Consider the following 19849-nt stretch of genomic DNA (forward strand, 5'->3'; position numbering starts at 1 on the left):
GCTACTTCTTAGACCAGGACGCGTGTGGAAACCTCGTAGCTTTAGTTTTAAGTTTACGAATGTGGTTATCGCCATCATCTCACTACCGTGTAATTCTTATGTACGCATCAAAAGTGCCACCTATGGGCCTACTTGAATAAAGATATTTTTGACTTTGACTTTGACTTCGATTCACACCAGCACGGCCAGCATGGGCAGAAGACATTTATATCCCCGGGAAGAACATAAAAATTAAACTTCTTCCACAGCTTTATTAACTCAGCAGGGCTAGCGCAGGCAGGAGACAAAATTTATATCCCCCGATTATATCCCCTGACAGGGGATATAATTAACTTGTCCACCTGCTAAAGCACGGGAACATGGAATAGGAGTAGTTTATTTATTTATTTAGCTACGCACCCCGTGAAGACATTACAGTTGCCCAATTCTCTCACCGGGGCTACTAAAAGAATGTATGAACGAGTAATAATTACAATAAATTAAATTAAATTAAAACATAAAAAATAAGCTATATAACATTAAAATTTAAAAAAATAAAAACAATAACCAAAAATTCAAATTCAAAATAATAATAAAAACAAAAAAAAAAAATTTGGAAAATCTTAAAGTGCACGACTCATAATGCTCATTTAATTATCAAATATTGAAGAAAAAAAAAAAAAAAAACTGCAAGACTGTATATCTATATATATCCATGTAAAATTAACATGGATGGTGATATATCTATATCTATAGATATTATGTACATTTTATTCCACCAGGGGCGCCTGTGCATCACTTTCCTAGTACAGCTTTTTTATATTAATTGCAATTTAACTACACTGAATTAATTAATCATTCGCATACAGTGACCTACAATCGTCGATTAGAATTTTTAAAACAAAAATTTAACTCAAATAATGGATTTTTTCACAAGTTAGAGTGTTTTCGGGTTTCACACATGACGGACAGGAAAATTTTTTGACCTTGGTGTTTTTTTCCAATTCTATTGCAGTAAATCAATTTTTTAAAAGTATGGAATTAATCTCCATTAAATTATCTCGACAATAGTATGCAAAATATCTTGATTCCGTGAACTAACAAGGCTAAAATAATAAAAATAGCCGCCGAAATGAGGCGATAAAATTTTTTCGATCGTAAAGCACTCTGATGCTTCGCATCATGAGTCGTGCAACATTCAAACATATAATTAACACTCCCGTTTACTCGGAGCACTGGCGCACAAGTGGAAATAATATACGTGTAATAATAAACGGGGGTAAACTACTCCTATTACATATTCCCGTGCTTTGGAAGGTGAACACGTTAATATCCCTTGCCAGGGGATATAATCTGGGTATATAATTTTTGACTCATGCCCGTGCCAGCCCTGCTGGTGGCTGCAGTCTTGGGCTAACTTGCAGTGGAACAAAAAAGTAGTGCACACAAATAAAATATCGACCGCCATTCATTCGAACACTAGGTAATTTAAACACTACTTGATACTGCCAAATAACCCGGTCCGCTTTCAAGCCCAGGTTAGGCACCATCAATTTCCCATAATGACATCATTAATTGCCCATTGAATGTCTAATTTAATACGCCAAATCATAGTGTGACCATATTATTTCGTTATGCTATCCTCACAACGTTTCCAGTGGGAAAGGATAGATTTAGAAGTAGTGCTTTTACTTTCAAGTGACAGATTTCGTCCGGGGAAGTGCTACCGCCATGATTTGCTGTGTTCCTAGTCTAAAGGAAATGGTTGCCGGTGTACCTAATTACAGGGGCATGCCTAAACGCCTTAGGTTATAAATAAATATACTACGACAATACACACATCGCCATCTAGCCCCAAAGTAAGCGTAACTTGTGTTATGGGTACTAGATAGTCATCTTAGTACTCATTACACAAGCTACGCTTGACGATGAATATTTTATGAATGATATACATAAATACTTATAATATACAGATAAACATTCAGACATTGAAAAGCTTTCATGTTCACTAACGCAGCAGGGTCGCCGGAAAACTGGGCCAATAGGCCGTCAAATGTCAGATTGATGGACACAGCGCGGCATCTAAAAAGGACCCGTTCCTTGCATGCTCGTTGTGTTACTCGGTTAATAGACGATGGTTTTCCGCTTACCATATGGTGAGCCTGCGGATTGGTTCGTTAATTATTACTATAAATTTAAAGTAGCGTTCCATCTGCAAGTACCCTCGCGTAAGTGTTGCTCGAGTTTCTTGCTATATCATTTATACAACGTGTAAATGTAAACCGAAATAATACCTCACAGGCTTTAGTGGTACATTATGTACTGTCTCAGAGACTTATCTGTGAAACTGAAAACCTAATAGTTTTTGAGTTAACCACTGCCATAGTTTTTACTGAAAGAAATCTAAGACAGCCCTAACCTCACACTCAAAAATTCAAATCTTGTGACTCCTGTCACTCTCTCTACTAGGTAGGTACGCGTCGCGTAGCGTAGGTACTATGCACGTGTCGGTCCTTCATCTTTTATAAAATATGCTTTTTTTGATTTAATATTTTTACATAGGGCATGGGGCCCTTGAGTTTTCATACGTAAGCTCTGTTTGATTATAAAATGTAGACTATAAAAACAATCAAATCATCCTTCCAGTGGAAATGACTCAATCATCATAAAATAGTGACACCGTAACTGACTCACTAAGCAGTTGCACACGTAGAGTTTTTTGGTACAACGTCCCGTACGAAGACGTGCATGACATACAAATTTCGATATTTCATAACATTTTATTTTTTAACCTTTTTACTTATTGATGCCATTGGTTGCACATAAATCCTAAACATAATTAAGATGTCAGTCTCAAATCTACGAGATGCAGTAGTTACCTACTCAGATAATTATTGTAACTTAGGTTCTTAGAATATCATGCAACAAATCCCTTACATCTGACCTCACATCCCATCTGACCATTAAACGACAGGAAATGCCTGCACGCTATATATCACAAAAGATACTTGCGTCCTGTATACGAGACGAACTAAACTTTCATAAAAGACACTTGCGACCTGTATATGAGACGAGCTAAACTTGTATAACATACACTTGCGACCTGTATACGAGACGTACTAAACTTGCATAAGACATCTGCGGACTTTATACGAGAAGAACTAAACTAGTAAAAGACACTTCCTGTATACGAAACGTAGTAAACTTGCATGAAAGTCACTTGCGAGCTGTATATGAGACGTATTAAACTTGCATAAAAGACATTTGGTTCCTGTATACTTGACGTACTAAACTTCCATAAAAGACACTTGCGACCTGTATATGAGACGAACTAAAGTTACATTAAAAATATCTGCTATCTTTATACGATACGTAGTAAACTTGCATGAAAGACACTTGCGACCTGTATACGAGACCTATTAAATTTGGTTCCTGTAAACTTGACGTACTAAACTTCCATAAAAGACACTTGCGACTTGTACACGATACTTAAATTCCATAAAAGACACTTGTGATCTTTATTTGATACGTACCTACTAAACTTGGTCGCAAATGTTTTTATGCAAGTGTAGCTTCTTACATTTCGTTATAATGTATTTTTAGTTAGTAGAATAAATAATTCAATGTTTGATCATTACTGAACTGATACTGTTACGTCAAAGTGAAATTTTCAATTGACACTTGACAGCTTAGTGTTTCGAAATTGAGCGATTTGTGTTTCTCAATTTAAAAATTAGTTTACATTTAGGACTTTGGACTTCGTTCATTTTTGTTTTGATATTATACAAAGTTAACTGTGAATTAAATTCCAAAATACTGTACTACAATGACACTGATTAAGAAGTCAATTCTCTTGTTTAGATCTTCGAAATTAGCACCCGGTAAGGCATAATAACATCGCTAAATAAACTATATTTACATACTGGAAAATAACAAAAATATGTTGAAAATTGCGTTAAACAAAGTCTTATGAAACTGCATATTATACTTACACTACTTTGTGTGAAAGAAACGGTTTAAATACATTTATAACTATTGTGTATATATATTAAGTATATAGTGCTTATGTTGTTAATTGATCAACATTTTTTCTCACTCGATAACAATATTTTATCTGAATACGGCGTATCAAAATTTATATAACAAATATTATCTTAGGCATCCTAAGTAGGATGTGCTTTAACCATCTCGTCTCTTTATACTGAAGGGCGTGTTTGCCGGCGTGTGCCCGTAGCACATGAAACTTAGCGCCTACTCCTGAGGAGTTAAAATTGAGCACTTTGCAGTGTTACTCACAGATTTCAGATATTTTAAGGAACCTTCAAAAGTTGTTGAGGATACAATTTGGTGGCTGAGAGTGATGATGATATATTTTTCAGCAAGAGGAATATTTACCAGGCTGTACTCTTCAAATGTGGAAGTCCCGAAGTTTGAAACCCTTGCTGTCTCTGTGCCGATCAAAAATGTCTTCCATGTGGAGTTGAATAGACCTAAACAACTTAATACTTTTAACAAAGCTATGTGGAAGTGAGTATATTTTTCAGAAGCTTTGGTATACATTAATATACATTATTTAACTGGCATTCACAATAGTGAATAGTTAAATTATTATGAGTGGTTTTGTACCCAAGGGTGCCAATGGGACACTATGCTCCTCTGTCCGTCTGTCTGGCAGCCAGCTTTAGCTCATGAACACTAACAGGTAGAGAGTTCACATTTCACTGAATTTGCTCCTGGAACACAGGGTGGACACTGCATATTTCCTAATTCCAGACAAATATGGAAAAGATGAAAAAATTCAATGCTTAACCTTGTCTGGGATTCAAACCACGGATTGTGATACATAAATGATTCCTACTACAACATCCTGTGGTCACAGCAGAACATAGTGTCTGCGATCTTCAGAATGTACCTCAAATTTGTTGAGTAAAATGTGTTTCTAATTTGAGCAATTAAATGTGATATTTCATTACTGCTGTGAAGGAAAACAATGAGAGTTCTGCATAATATTCTCAAAAGTGTTTTAAGCCCAACAATCCACACTTGGACAGCATAATGAAGCAAAGACCTTCTCATTCTGGGATAAGACCCTGTCGTGTAATAGGCTGCTAATGAGATATTAATGTTGATAATGAAATACTACCTACAAAACCAATTGAGCAGGTTAAGTTTTCTGAACACTGGTATTGGATTATGTTTTTTAATTGCAGGGAAATAGGAATGTGCTTTACGTCTCTAAGTGATAATCCTGAATGCAGAGTGATAGTATTGTCTGGACAAGGCAAACATTTTACTGCAGGTAACATTTATCTCTACTCATATTATAAAGAGGAAAAATTTTATTATCTGTATATTGGTATGTCATGAATAAATTCAAAAATTACAGGACTTCGAAAATTCTTTAGCCTATTGAAAGCTACATTCCCATCAGTAATCATAGGTCATTATAATCCTTACTATCTATATATAAATATTAATATGTGAAAAAAAGCTTTGTACCCCATTTTATTCAAAAATTGCACAGACAGAGGAGTTTGTAATTTCCCGCAGTTATAGTTTAGGTTAGGACTTCGACCTCACCTATAACTTCTAATGAAAAAATCAATTGCTGTAACGGTGAAGAAAAACATCGGTGGACATGTTCCAATCCCAACACGCTAACTTTTTAAAGTTAAGTGCATGTTAAGCAATTAAAATATCACTTACTTCAACGGTGAAGGAAAACATCATGAGCCTGAGAGATACCATGCCACACCATAATGTTTTTAAGGTGTGTGACGTCCACCAGTGCGCAGTGTTGTGAACTGCAGCCTAAACCCTTCTCATTCTGAGACCCATGCCCAGTAGTGGGCTTTTTAGTGATAATTACGGTTACAAAGATCTTCAATATTTTCTTTACAGGTATTGACTTCAACAGCCTCCTGGAAGAGACAAGCAAAGCTGAGGATTTTGATGATATCGCACGCAAAGCTAGAATTCTCAACACATTAATTAGTTATTGTCAGGTAACTAATACATTATTTCAAAACTTTTTTTTATTACATAAACATAAAAGTAAGCTAAGATTACCTGTAAGAGGCATGGCAGTTATATTTAACCAGCAATATAAAAGCCTTGTAAAGACGACACTGTTTCTCTGTTACATTCTCACTTTCTGCTATCTTTGTTACATTCCCTTAATAGCCTCGTACGACACCCGCGGAAAGAGGAGGGATGGTGACAACTGTATTATGATAACGTCAGTTAAAAGGCCGCACACGAGCACAAAAAAAAAAAGCACAAAAAAAAAAAAAAAAACAATAAACATACGTGATACGATCCATTTTACTGTGATGTTCAAATACTTCGACATCCTCCGAAACGACTCCTCGCTTTTACTAAGAGTAAATCAGCCACTAACAAAATTTACTCAATCGAGGAGTCGTTTTCGAGTATGGAAATACCATACCATCCATCCACCAAAGTGAAATAGATCTTATTGCATAGTTTTTCAAAATTCAAAAAAATTCAAAATTCATTTATTTCAAGTAGGCCTAATTAATATAAGCACTTTTGAAACGTCAAGTCTTCTGTGTGTAGTGACTCTGCCACCGGTTCGGAAGGCAGATTCTACCGAGAAGAAGCCGGCAAGAAACTCAGCAGTTACTCTTTTCCAACATTAACAAAATACATTTTACATTTCGAAATTCATTTTTCTATCTTGTGAGAGATGAAAGCGCAGCCGGATGCTTCCAAGCAACTTTGTCATTAAGAAATCCATCAATTGTATAATAACCTCGATGTAATAAATGTGTTTTAACACATTCTTTAAACTTATGCATTGGTAGGTCCAAAATTACCTATTAAGTTTTAAAGCTCAAATCGCCTACAATTATTTAGCTTATGATGTCTTTTGATTGTCATGGTGACATTTGCAGGATGGTATCACGGCTTTGGAGGAATGCGTGAAACCAGTGTTGGCTGTAGTACATAACGCTTGTATCGGCGCTGGCGTTGACCTCATTACTGCTGCTGACATGAGGTGCGTTTCACGTATTTTATAATCACCGACCAAAAATAAGTGTAATACTTCCAACCCCCGACGCTTGATGTACCTATTTTATATTGATCGCCCAAAAGAATTGTAATATTTCCTACCCCGGACGCAAAAACGACGGGGTTTTATTGGTTTGACAGGTCAGGAGTGTGTGTGTGTGTGTGCGTGTGTGTGTCTGTGGCATATTTATCGAGCAGATGCACTGACATTGGAGTTTTTTGTTTGAAAGGTGAAAATAAGTCGGTTGTGTTTTTAGCTATGTTTGTTGAAAATCGGTCCAAGATGGCCGCCGCGACAAAATGTCGGATAATATTTTTTTTTCACAAATAAAAGTAGAAAGTATTTGTTTCGTAGAATATATGACGAGACTATGAGAAATTTCAAATCCAAGATGGCCGCCTCCAAGAAACTGTGAATAAAATGTTTTTAACTACTCCCTCAATATTATGTGCATTATATTGAAAGACAATATAGTCATTTCACGTAATGTATTAATTTTTTTTTATTTTAACACCGACGTCTGAAAATAAGTAAAATATGTTTTTGAGCGACTGGATGAGCTTTTATTGTAACATCACATACAATACAAATAGTTCCGTACCATTATTTAAAAAAAAACTCGGGAGCATCCTTAGATATAAATTGAATAGTACAAAATAATTTTACTCTTCAGTTGGTAAGTCTAAATTTCATTTAGTCATTCTTTTCTTTCGAAAATGTTTGTATCTTGTTGTTAAAGAAAATTCTTACATTAATATTTATTTATTAATTTTTCAGGTACTGTACGGAGGAGGCATGGTTTCAAGTGAAGGAAGTGGATTTAGGTCTTGCAGCTGATGTAGGCACCCTACAAAGGTTACCTAAGGTATGGAATAAAGTTTTTTTTAAGACAGCTAATCCTGAGACTAACTTATAGTAAAAATGCGAAAGTGATTTTGTTTGTTCGTCCTTACTTCATTCCCTAACTAAGCAAATTTAATTTTTTAAATCACAACGACTAGCGCCATCTTGTATAGAACAGTAGAGTTTCTAGTGTAACTTATCCATTATTGCAAATAAAAATAAAATTATCAATCTGATCCTAATTCCTATGCAAATGATATAATGATTTATTTGTATGCTTTATTTTTGGTGTATAGTAATGTCGAATTGAAAATAATTCTTCAATTTAGTACTGCAGCACCATCTTGTGTCGAAATGCAGAAAATTACAATGGCTAGCGCCATCTTGTATAGAAGTGTAGAGTTTTTAGTGTAACTTATCCATTATTGCAAATAAATTAAAAATTATCAGTCTACTCCTAATTTGTTTGCAAATAATATAATAAATTATTTTTTTGCTTTGTTTTCGATGTATAGAAATTGGCTTATCGAATTGAAAATAATTCTTCAATTTAGTACTGCAGCGCCATCCTGTGTCGAAATGTAGAAAATTACTAATTAGAAGAGTAGTATGTTAAATGAAACTTGTCTATTATCTATATATAAAAGAAAGTTGTGTTAGTTACACCATTTATAACTCAAGAACGGCTGGACCAATTTTTATGATATTTGATTTTTTGGATTTCTCTTAGACCGGAATAGGATTTTAAAAGTATTAAAATGTAACATTCATAAAAAAAAAAAGATCCGCGGTATGAAGTTCACCGGGACAGCTAGTTGCTAATAAATTTAAAATTATCAGTCTAATCCTAATTCCTATGCAAGTAATATGATTTTTTTTTTATAATATGAAAATCATTGTTTAGCCTCGAACACATAGGCAAGTATCGGAAAGACGAGTTATTTGGTTAAACTTTGTTTTTCTCATTATTTAAGACGTTCTGATAACTGAAACGTTTCTATCATATCTATCAAAGTCAAAGTCAAAAATATCTTTATTCAAGTAGGCCCATAGGTGGCACTTTTGATGCGTACATAAGAATTACACGGTAGTGAGATGATGGCGATAACCACATTCGTAAACCTAAAACTAAAGCTACGAGGGTATACCCGGCGTGCACCTCTGACGTTTCGGAGTTATGTGCGTTTTTAATTTAAGCAATCAAAATATCACTTTAACGGTGAAGGAAAACATCGTGAAGAAACCAGCACGCCTAATTTCTCCATAATGTTCTCAAAGACGTGTACGGTCCACCTATCCGGACTTGGCCAGCGTTGTGGACTACGGCCTAAACCCTCATTCTGAGATTTAATTGGGCCCTTCTTCTCCTGGCAGGATCATGTGTGCCGGATGAAGCGGGCCTGTAGGGGTACGGCAGTTATCTTAATCCGTACCCCTAATCGGTGTCTACGCGTCATCGTACCAGAACTCTTAACCGCTTTGATGACATGATGATGATGATACGTTATTGTTTTAGGTAGTAGGCAACACATCGACAGTTCGAGAATGGTGTTTTACAGCAAGGAAGGTGCCCTCAAAAGAGGCCTCCGATTTGGGATTAGTCAGCAAAGTATTTCCTGACAAAGATAGGTATGTTGATATATTTCACTAACAAACAGTTTCCTTGGCCAATCGTGGTCAATTTCCTGTGAGATTTTTCAAATACCCGGGAGATATTATAAAATCTCCAGTACGAGTTATAAATACTTAGGGGTAGGCTTTTTGTGACTCTTACAATGCCTATCCTTAAGTTTTTTATAACTTATCTTTATGTATATACTAGCTGTTTAGCTATTTTTTTATATGAATGTTATATTTTAATACTCATTATCCTATTCCGGTCTAAGAGGAATCCAAAAAATCAAATATCATAAAAATTGGTCCTGCCGTTCTTGAGTTATAAATGGTGTAAGTAACACGACTTTTTTTTATATATATAGATTTCTTGTGTGCGTGTGTATGTCATTGAATCGGTCCAGCCGTTTAGGGCTGGACCGATTTGAATGAATTTTTGGCATGCGTTTGGGTGGCACCCTGGATGGTTTCAATTCACAAGACCGACAGATGGCGCTCGGGTCCGCTAGTATACTTATAAATACTTAAGGGTAGGCTTTTTTGACTCTTACAAAGCCTATCCTTAAGTTTTTTATAACTTGTATACTTATAAATACTTAAAGCTAAGCATTTTGTAACTCTTACAAAGCCTATCCTTGAGTTTTTTATAACTTATAAATACTTAAGGGTAGGCTTTTTGTAACTCCTACAATGCCTATCATTAAGTTTTTACAACTCGTACTGGAGATTTCTTCATACCCTCTATGCACGCCATTGCTACTGTGTACGTTCACTGGTGCACCCTCTATTCCCTCACTCCCAAAGTCCGATGGGACGGCTCCGACACGACCGGAAAGAGTTCAAGCGCAAAACTGACAGCTTAACGTGCTCTCTGGGGCACAGAGGTGAATCACTGCCAATTTCCAAATTTCGGGCTACTAAGAAATTAAAACGGTGATAGCGCATTGGGTAGAAGCTTGACTTCACTTTCGGGGTGTATAGTTCGAATCCCAGTACGCATCTTTAAGAATTTCTTGATACAAAAAACCAATAGTATTAATTTGCTGGATTGGGAGCGAGCCGAGGACCTCGTAATTCTCATTATTTTCTTTTATTATACTAAATTATCATACTTTTTTTTCCAAAATGAAGTGTCAAAGTGAACTGACAAAATTTTTGTAAACCATTATTCAATTAACTTAGTTTATTTGTAGTTTTCCATTTAAAGCACGGTTATTCTAGATGACGTTACTAAAAAAATCACTGCCAAATTGTGAAATTTGTGGTCACGGTACTTAAAAATGTGACCAAGGGTGTCGCTTTCAAATTTTTTTGTTGGTCTATTACTACTTAACTAAGTGACATGGATTTTCCTTATTTTTCCCAGAACTGCCATGAGTTGGCCTCTTGGCTGGTACCATTTTATAGTCAAGTTTTGGGACACTCTATATAATCTAATAATGAAAAGTTTTTGTTCCGCAACTTTTTCCAGTAAACTATATAACTATACAAAAAAAACAATGACAACCATCGTGTGTGTACGTTTATTTAAAAAAAAATTCAAACAATAGTTCACACACACCTTCATACGCGTATACGTATAAATGTAATTTGTATTGTAATGACAAGATTGCTTGGAGGCATCCGGCTCCGCTTTCATCTCTCACAAGATAGAAAAATGAATGTTAAAATGTTAATTGTTGATGTTAGAAAAGAGCAACTGCTGAGTTTCTTGCCGGCTTCTTCTCGGTAGAATCTGCCTTCCGAACCGGTGGTAGAGTCAATACAAACAGACAGACTTGACGTTTCAAAAGTGCTTATATTAGGTCTGCTTGAAATAAATGAATTTTGAATTTTTTAATTTAAAGTCAGTACAATTAGTGGTCAAGACATTTTTAATGTTTTAATTAAAGAATTTGATTTTATCGAATTTTTTTGAACGACTTGCCGAAAATGGAGTCTTATGTTTGAAGGTTATCTTTGCAACTGATGGTAAATGGTAAATCGCCTTTCAACAGGGCAACACTTCGCAGGGCATGCAAGGTACACTTCCACCTGAGTTTCAGTAAAAAAGGTTTTACTTCACCGGAAGAGCTCTGTCACAATAAACTCTACAACAAATGTGATATGAATACAAAACTGTTCAAAAATTAATTACAGCGCAATACAGCAAGTTCTAGAAGTCGCGAGAGGTATCGCCCTGAAAAGTCCTGTGGCTGTGCAGATGACGAAGAAGTCACTGGTGTACTCACAGAGCAGACCAAACAAGGATGGATTGGAACATATCGTAAGTGTTTTAGTCTTGCATACCATAACCCTATCATATTAGATACGAGGCCATATTTCAGTTAGATGATGCAGTGTAAGATGGTAACGGAATAACATATTGGAAGTGGCATTTGGTTTTAAATAAAAGTTCCCGGGTTCGATCCCAGGTTAGGTCAATTTGGTTATTTATATTTTCCGGATTTACTGTATTCTACAGCCATACCGAAAGACGTGTCGATGCCGCGTACAAACCGATTAGGGGTATAGAATATGCACTACGGAGCACGGGTCGTCTCTCAAAATGAGAAGGGGGAGGGGGTAGGTCGTAGTCCACCATGCCGGCCAAGTTCGGATCGGTGGACTCCACACACCTTTGAGTACATTATGTAGAACTCTCAGGCATGCAGGCTTCCTCACGATGATTTCCTTCACCGTCGAAGCATTTTATATTTAATCTCTTGAATTGAAAACGCACATAACTCCGAAAACTTAAAACCGCGCTGCGGTTTTAAGCTGGAGGATCCGGGTTCGATTCCCGTCAGAAGTAATTCCCGGAATGTCTACATTTTATCTGGTGCGTTGGCCGCCTCGGGCGTATCTAGTTACCACCCTACCGATAAAGTCATGCCGCTAAGCGATTTAGCGTTCCGGTACGATGTCGCAACCGATAAGGCGTATGGTTTATACCTTCCTACCGTCTTAGACTGCATCATCACTAATTATCATCATGACTTTTAGTGGTATAAAAAAAAAAGTTAAATAAATAAATAAATATAGTCCGACAATACACACATCGCCATCTAGCCTCAAAGTAAACGTTGCTTGTGTTATGGGTACTAAGATGACTGATAAATAATTTTATGAATTATATACATAAATACTTAGAAAATACATATAAACACCCAGACACTGAAAAACAGTTGTGGGAATCGAACCCACGGCCTTGGAATCAGAAAGCCTGGTCGCTGCCCACTGCGCCAGTGGGCCGTTTAGAACCCTAAAATATAACGTTTTTACCTACACTTTGAGGAATTATCAATTTTATAAATTTAAAATGCATATAAAAACTTTGCGGAACCGACAGGTTTGAACCTGCGACTCTCTGGCTATCGCGGCCTGAGCGCTTTCTCCAATTAAGCCACGGCTCTCCTACCGTCGATGCCGAAATAAGTATATGCCTTTCACATCAGTCTTATAGCGACTGTAGCGTCATCTAGTAGGAAACGTTGCGGTTTCGATCTACTTTTTCAAAGGTCCATATAACAATGAGACACGTTTGAAACAAGAGTGTTTTTACCTACACTTACCTAAAAGAAAGCGCTAAGTCCGCGATTGCCAGAGAATCGTAAATTTTATAAATAGAAAAATGCATTTTAAATTTATAAAATTGATAATTCATCCAAGTGTAGGTAAAAACACTAATAAAAATTATAACTAACTAAACGTTGTTTTCCTTTGAATGATAATGAAAATAAATGTTTGACGGCCGATTGGCGCAGTTTGCAGCGACCCTGCTTTCTGAGTCCAAGGCCGTGGGTTCGATTCCCACAACTGGAAAATGTTTGTGTGATGAGCATGAATGTTTTTCAGTGTCTGGGTGTTTATCTATATATTCTAAGTATTTATGTATATTATTCATAAAAATATTCATCAGTCATCTTAGTGCCCATAACACAAGCTACGCTTACTTTGGGGCTAGGTGGCGATGTGTGTATTGTCGTAGTATATTTATTTATTATTTATTTATTATTAAATCTTTTTAATTCCAGAAACTGATAAACCAAGCGATGCTGCAAAGTGATGACCTGAAAAAAGCAGCAATGGCGACCGCGACCAAAACAGAAACCGAATTTGACAACTTGTAAACTATACAAATTAGTCTATGGAAATTACTACAGCGGCCCCTGTACGACTTATATCGACATATCGATATTTTTTTATTCATTTATTTATTTTTATTTGATAACTATGACCCATCTACACTATAAAAACCAAACTAAATCAGTTAACTTACAGAGATGTTAATATTAAGAGTTTCAAATTAGAATTTCTGCCCTTAATAATAAAGCTTGTAAAATGGTATATCGGTGAAATTTTTGTACATAATAATTGTTTTTTTGTTTGTTTGACCCTTAATTTCAACATTCAGTGTAAATGTAACTTTAACGTTTACAAATTCCGTTTGTTTCTAGGATAAAAAGTAGCCTTTGTGCTTTCAGCTAGCTCTGTTCCAGAAATCAAGTCGATGTGTTGAAATATGAAGGAAAGACAAACAGACATAATTAAACATTTGTTATGGTGTCAAGGACACACAAAAAAACGAACACACTCAAACATAATATTAGTTAGCATTTTAATTTTAATAATAGAAATGTTTTATCGATATATTGATGTATGTAATATAAATAGTTTAAGATATCCATATATCAATAAATAAATATCGATGTACCAGCTATTGCCCGCTATTAATATAATTAATTTAATTAATTTATAAATATATTTAATTAATTTCTCAAGGTTACAAATCCCGTGGGAACCGTTTGTTTTCCTGGGATAAAAATGCCTATGGTACTCACCGTACTTTTCTCTAACTCTATGCCAAAAATTATTTTGATTGGTTGCTTAGTTACGGCGCTAAGGGAGCACAAACAAACAAAATTAGCATTTCATACGTATACGATACCAGATATTTTGTATCGATATATCGATGTTTTTCTTTGCAAGACTAAATTATACCAACACTGATCGCTAATATTACTGGGCATACTGCTAGTAAACCCAACAAGTTTAATAATTTCTTGATGACGCTCATAAAATATTGCGTTTTCTCGAAATGCCATCTAGCACATTTATCGGAAGAATATTTTTTATTACACGGCCGAGGCGCAGTGGGCTGCGACCCTGCTTTCTAAGTCCAAGGCCGTGGGTTCGATTCCCACAACTGGAAAATGTTTGTGTGATGAACATGAATGTTTTTCAGTGTTTATCTGTATATTATAAGTATTTATGTATATTATTCATAAAAATATTCATCAGTCTTCTGAGTACCCATAACACAAGCTACGCTTATTTTTCGGCTAGATGGCGATTTGTGTTTTGTAGTATATTTATTTATTATTTATTTATATATAACACAATGAATTAAGTTGAAAATAAGATAGCATTTCGTGTACTGTTAACACCTTTTTTTTTTTATTTCCTAAAAATAACACCTAAATACTTTTGATATTTAAGGATTTTTAAAAAAGATCACATCTTCATTATTTATTATTTTTATTGACCGCCGAAAATAGGCCGATACGATTTAGGGCAACGCCGCTTTAAAAATAATATCACACTAAGTTATTTTTTGTAGTATTAAATATTAATTTAAACGTTTAAAAAAATGATGGCCCGTCTGTGTCTTGATGGATGCCTATGATGATGAATATTTACTATGTTATACAACTATTACCCACTTTCTTTTACTCTTTAAATATTATACACTTCACTATTACGTCTTTTGACGACCATGCAGCGGTGAGCTATTTGGGGTTCTGACTTCGATCCCCGGCAGAGGATGGCGATATTTAATTAACTACTGAATTTTCTCTGGTCTCGTCTGGTACGAGGCTTTGCCCGTGGCTAGTTACCACCCCACCGACAAAGATGTGCCGCTAAGCGATATCGCGTTCTGGTACGATGTCGCGTAGAAACCGATTAGGGATAAATCGGGTTAAAATAACTGCCATACCCCTACCAGGTAAGCCCGTTACATCTTCACTTAGCAGTAGGTGAGATTGCAGTCAAAGGCTAACTTGTAGTGGAGTTTAAAAAAAAAAAGTTACATGATAACCACAGAGTTACCACCGCCAAAGACTTGCTGCTTGCTGAGATGTCGCGTAGAACTAGCCACGGCAGAAGTCTCCCACCAGACCAGACCAGAGAACATTTATAAATTCCGAATTGCTCTAGCCGGGGACTGAAACCGGGACCTCCCACTTAATGCCCCGCTGCGCCGGGAGGTCGACGTAAATACTGATATTTATTAGTGTTTTAAATATTTATCAATAAATTAAAACAAATGTTTGTATATTGTATATCAATGGATTTTGAAACGTTTTGAATAATGTAGACTAAGAGACAGTGGTATGAATTTTTCTAAATTGAATACAAAAAATTTGTTCGAAATTGGTTGCTTATAAAACTAATTTTTGTGCTGATTTAGCAAAGTTACTGTATATTCGTCACCTCCGCCCGCCGACTCACATATGAGCTGCGTGGTGGGTCTTATCTCTATACTTAACTTCATGTGTAAATTATGTCTAACAGAATGACATCCGTTTAACTAATGATGATCATGATTGATGATGATGACAAAAAAGTGTGAAAAATATTGATTTTGCATTCAATTCACAAAAAATATATGACTGTCTCTTAAACTAAATAGTGTAAAATTTTATTATTTAAAAATGAAATAAATTTATTATAAATAAAAACAAAAATCTTCTTATTATGTAATCAAAAGTAATCACAGATAAAGTAATGAATTCTTTAAAAAAATTTGATTGTAAGTAAATATGCGTACTATCTACAAATCGATAACATAAGTGGATACATTTTAATAAGTTTCCATTTCATTAATAAGTTATTAGTTAAGTATAGTTTAATATTTTACTTACAATCAATACCAAAATAAAAATAACTTAACAAAGAACGAACCTTTGTTACGTGTTCAATATAAAACCATTATGGCGTCGCATAAATTCGAAATGGGAATATATCCGCTTACGTCACAGATTGGTATGACGTCATACAACTATTATCCAGGAAAATCAGGTAACCTACTTTAGGCATTTACGAATGACCTGCCCAAATATAGAACGGGCTATAAATGGAACTAGGGTTTCCAAGTGCAACCACCTTGCAACCGGGCCACACTGCAATGATTTGACCTAGTTATTTTTCAATGGAGCGCTGGCATGAACGGGCCCCGTCGAACCTCCATTCAGTAACGAACGAAGGTGCGAGGTCGACGTGACCTACATTTTCTGTATCGCCCGCTACCGGCTCTAAAATCGCATCTTTACGCAGTTTGTTCTGCCTAAAACCACGAATCTAATACCAAATGAAGTGTGTGAAAGTTACTGTGTTCTAGTGTTCTGAGTGCAGAGTTAAAGTAGCAGTTCGCGCTATTTTGTGTCGTAAAATGTCAAATATTTCAAACTTGCCGCAAAAAAGCAATTCATAATCTGCCTGATAACGTCATTGGTCTACATTTAGAAACGCGATTGTGATTGGTCGATATTGCCGTTGTGACGTAGCTGACCAATCGGATTGCGCGAACCGCAGTCACCGGCCGACCTCCGCGCCACCTGTCGCTTGCTCACGCCGCTTTCATTGAAAACCCGCCCGGTCTCATCACTGTTGTTTTGACGCACGCGCAGTGAGGCCCACTAAAGGGCCGAAATAAGAACGTTTTGCAAGTGAATCTGATGTATTTATGTCATAAAAATGGTGAAATCTGTAAAGTGGCTAGTAGAAATTAAGATATTCGACGTGTCGAATCATGACCGAGGCATCTGAAAAGTAAGTTTTGTGTATGAAACCCAGTTTTTCGATGTACTTGTTTCGCCCTGCGTTAGGTAGGTAGGGCCTTACCCCGGCCATTTTCTGAGCTCAGAAGACGTGTAAAAGGATTTCCACTACTCAAATTGCTCTTAACTATGTCTAATTAAGCTCAAATGAGCGTCTGAACTCGACATTTCCAAATAGGCATGTACGCTAAGCTCCAAACGCACTGCTGCCCTTGGCTCTATGTGGCGTATAGGATAGTTATAATCAATGACTCCGACTTTCATTCACAATAAAGTACATAGCTTGCTATTGGGGTCATCCAAGCTGGATCGTGCGGTGCTGTTTTACTGAATGAATTACATTCAGCTTTGAAGCTAAAGCGCATTTTTACTGCTGTTGCGAAAAGGAAGTCTCATTGAAACTATTCTAAGCTTAGCTGGTTTTTAAATTGTTGGACTGGGGGTTTTTAAAATTCGAATCGAATTTAAATTTTCGAATGAACATTTTACACTTTATTCTCTATTATCTGTTCTTGCTTTGTTTTAATAAATTGAGTTTAACATTTCTAGTTATGGTTCATTCAAGATTCCATTATTGAACATTGTACTATTATACCAAAGATCTAAATTTAGCACCTTTGAATTAATTATAAGGTCACAGCTTCTGTAACATCTTTGGAATATGAGGTCTGTGCTATGATTTCCATGTCAGGTCAACAATTGTTAGGTATTAGGATTTCAAGTCAAGAAATTACCTTTACTAGTAAAATTTATTAAAATCCTGACATCTTCACTTTCCTGACTACATCATTCACCGGTATATGAACGAAAAGTATGTCATACAGGCTAAGTTGAAAATTATCATACTTTAATTAATCCCATCTATAATTTCTGCTGAGGAAAACAACACAGTATTAGACTATACTAATCATGCCCTCCTCATGGGAAAGAAGGATTGGAGTATTCTGTAGGTGGGTGTGACACCATATTGAGGCACCAGTCAGTCCCTAACTATGTATTAACAAAGCTGGGGATGATAAAATTATATCAAGCCAAAGAGGTTACCAACATTCAAAGATTATTTAAAGAAATGCCATCATAAACAGCCTATAACAGTCTAGACCTGGCCTCTCCCAAAGGGAGGGCTTGCCCATAATGTTCATGCTGGGCATACGGTTTGGTGATTGCAGTTAATGGTACTAGTAGCACATAAGATGCTGCTGCCCATTCTCTGCTATATTACCATTAGTTCGTGTAATACCAGCGGGTACCGGGTACTAGGTGACTTAGAGTATATAACAAAGAACGGAAGAGCAGGGGCAGTGACAACTGTGTTCTCATCTGCCTTCGCTTCGCTTCTTATTATGTTTACATATTATTTAGGTGATGGTGATAATCTATGTTTGTCAAATTAAACCTAAAGCTATGAAGGTTCCAAACGCACCCTCGTCTATGAAGAGCCCACAACAAACTTAGCAGAGTGTTTTATGTAATCACCATCTTGCAGACAATTAGCTATGGAGGGGCCGAGTTCAAATCCCAGCACGCAATGTAATGTTTTAAATATCTATTTCTTTAACGGTGCCTTCGCTACACAGTCAAAAAAAATATAGCAATGAACACTAACCTACTTTCTTGTAAAGTAGTAATTAGATTACTCATGAATGGGGCCACTATTAGACAATTGTTGAAACAAGGAAAGCAAACAGGATATGACTATGTGCACACAGATAAAAGAACTGCTAATCTTTAAACTAATGCTATGAATAGTTTTAGTATATTTACAAATTAACACAGACAATACCAATATACACTAATATTGAAATAAATAAATGCAAAAGTTGTGATAGATGTTCGTTACTCAATCGCACCAGAACGGCTCGAAAATAGAAATAGCTTCTAACTTAGAAATAGCACATAGGATACTTTTTATGCTGAAAATGCACGGTTCCTATAGGCTACACAGTGTTGTGCATAGAGTGTATGCAGATGATAAAAAATTAAGAAAATCTCCAGAACGAGTAATAAAAAACTTAAGGATAGGCTTTCTGAGAGTTATAAAAAGCATACCCTCTAGTATAAATACTAGAGGATACTCAAACTGGAGATTTTCTTAATTTTATATCATCTGCATACCCTGTGCATACCCTATATGCACGCCACTGAGGCTACTGATATACGACTAAGACACTGGGTGCTATCTTTGCATTGTTCGAGTCCATGTAAGAATTAATTGTATAGAAAATGCACCCGTATTTATATCAAAATACCCACCAACTCAATGTCATGAACATAAGTTTAATTATTCACCCACATTATAAAATTACCGTAACATTAATTTTTAACAGACAAAGCAAACCACATTTTGTAGTTTATTTCCCATTACAGAATTTCAGTACCCAGCATGTAGTTAAGAGTTTGCCAACCCCCATCCATGCTTAACTTATGTTATAGTAAATTTATAGAGTGGGTAAACAATTAAACTTTGATTAACAACCAATGTTCATGACGTTGAGTTGGTGGGTATTTTGATATAAATACGACTGCATTGTCGTCGTCCGTCGTCCGTCATACG

At 35.9% G+C, this 19849-nt stretch overlaps 2 protein-coding genes across 3 annotated transcripts in view; both read left to right on the forward strand.

Moving 5' to 3' along the window:
- Positions 1 to 3680: 3680 nt before the first annotated feature.
- On the forward strand, positions 3681 to 14095 carry LOC120634950 (delta(3,5)-Delta(2,4)-dienoyl-CoA isomerase, mitochondrial). The gene is made up of 9 exons (XM_039905850.1): positions 3681 to 3860; positions 4359 to 4506; positions 5190 to 5278; positions 5881 to 5984; positions 6897 to 7000; positions 7793 to 7880; positions 9375 to 9487; positions 11612 to 11738; positions 13489 to 14095. Exons 1-9 carry the CDS (start codon positions 3806 to 3808, stop codon positions 13582 to 13584), a joined length of 924 nt encoding a protein of 307 aa, XP_039761784.1. The 5' UTR covers positions 3681 to 3805; the 3' UTR covers positions 13585 to 14095.
- A 2995-nt stretch (positions 14096 to 17090) lies between these two features.
- Positions 17091 to 19849, forward strand: part of LOC120634826 (sprouty-related, EVH1 domain-containing protein 1) — a 28942-nt gene continuing 26183 nt past the window's right edge. For both annotated transcript variants that reach the window (XM_039905651.1, XM_039905652.1), the window contains exon 1: positions 17091 to 17287. In XM_039905651.1, the coding sequence (XP_039761585.1) occupies positions 17268 to 17287 (20 nt within the window). In that variant the 5' untranslated portion in view covers positions 17091 to 17267. The remainder of the gene's footprint in view (positions 17288 to 19849) is intronic.

The sequence above is a fragment of the Pararge aegeria genome, chromosome 25 (assembly GCF_905163445.1).
Source record: "Pararge aegeria chromosome 25, ilParAegt1.1, whole genome shotgun sequence".
Taxonomy (NCBI): domain Eukaryota; kingdom Metazoa; phylum Arthropoda; class Insecta; order Lepidoptera; family Nymphalidae; genus Pararge; species Pararge aegeria.

Excerpts from the sequence above, each read along its gene's own strand:
- LOC120634950 (XM_039905850.1), top strand. The coding sequence starts at position 3,806 with ATGACACTGATTAAGAAGTCAATTCTCTTGTTTAGATCTTCGAAATTA. Across the intron at positions 3,861-4,358 it reads ATCTTCGAAATTAGCACCCG|CAAGAGGAATATTTACCAGG; the intron begins GTAAGGCATAAT and ends TATATTTTTCAG. Across the intron at positions 5,985-6,896 it reads CATTAATTAGTTATTGTCAG|GATGGTATCACGGCTTTGGA; the intron begins GTAACTAATACA and ends TGACATTTGCAG.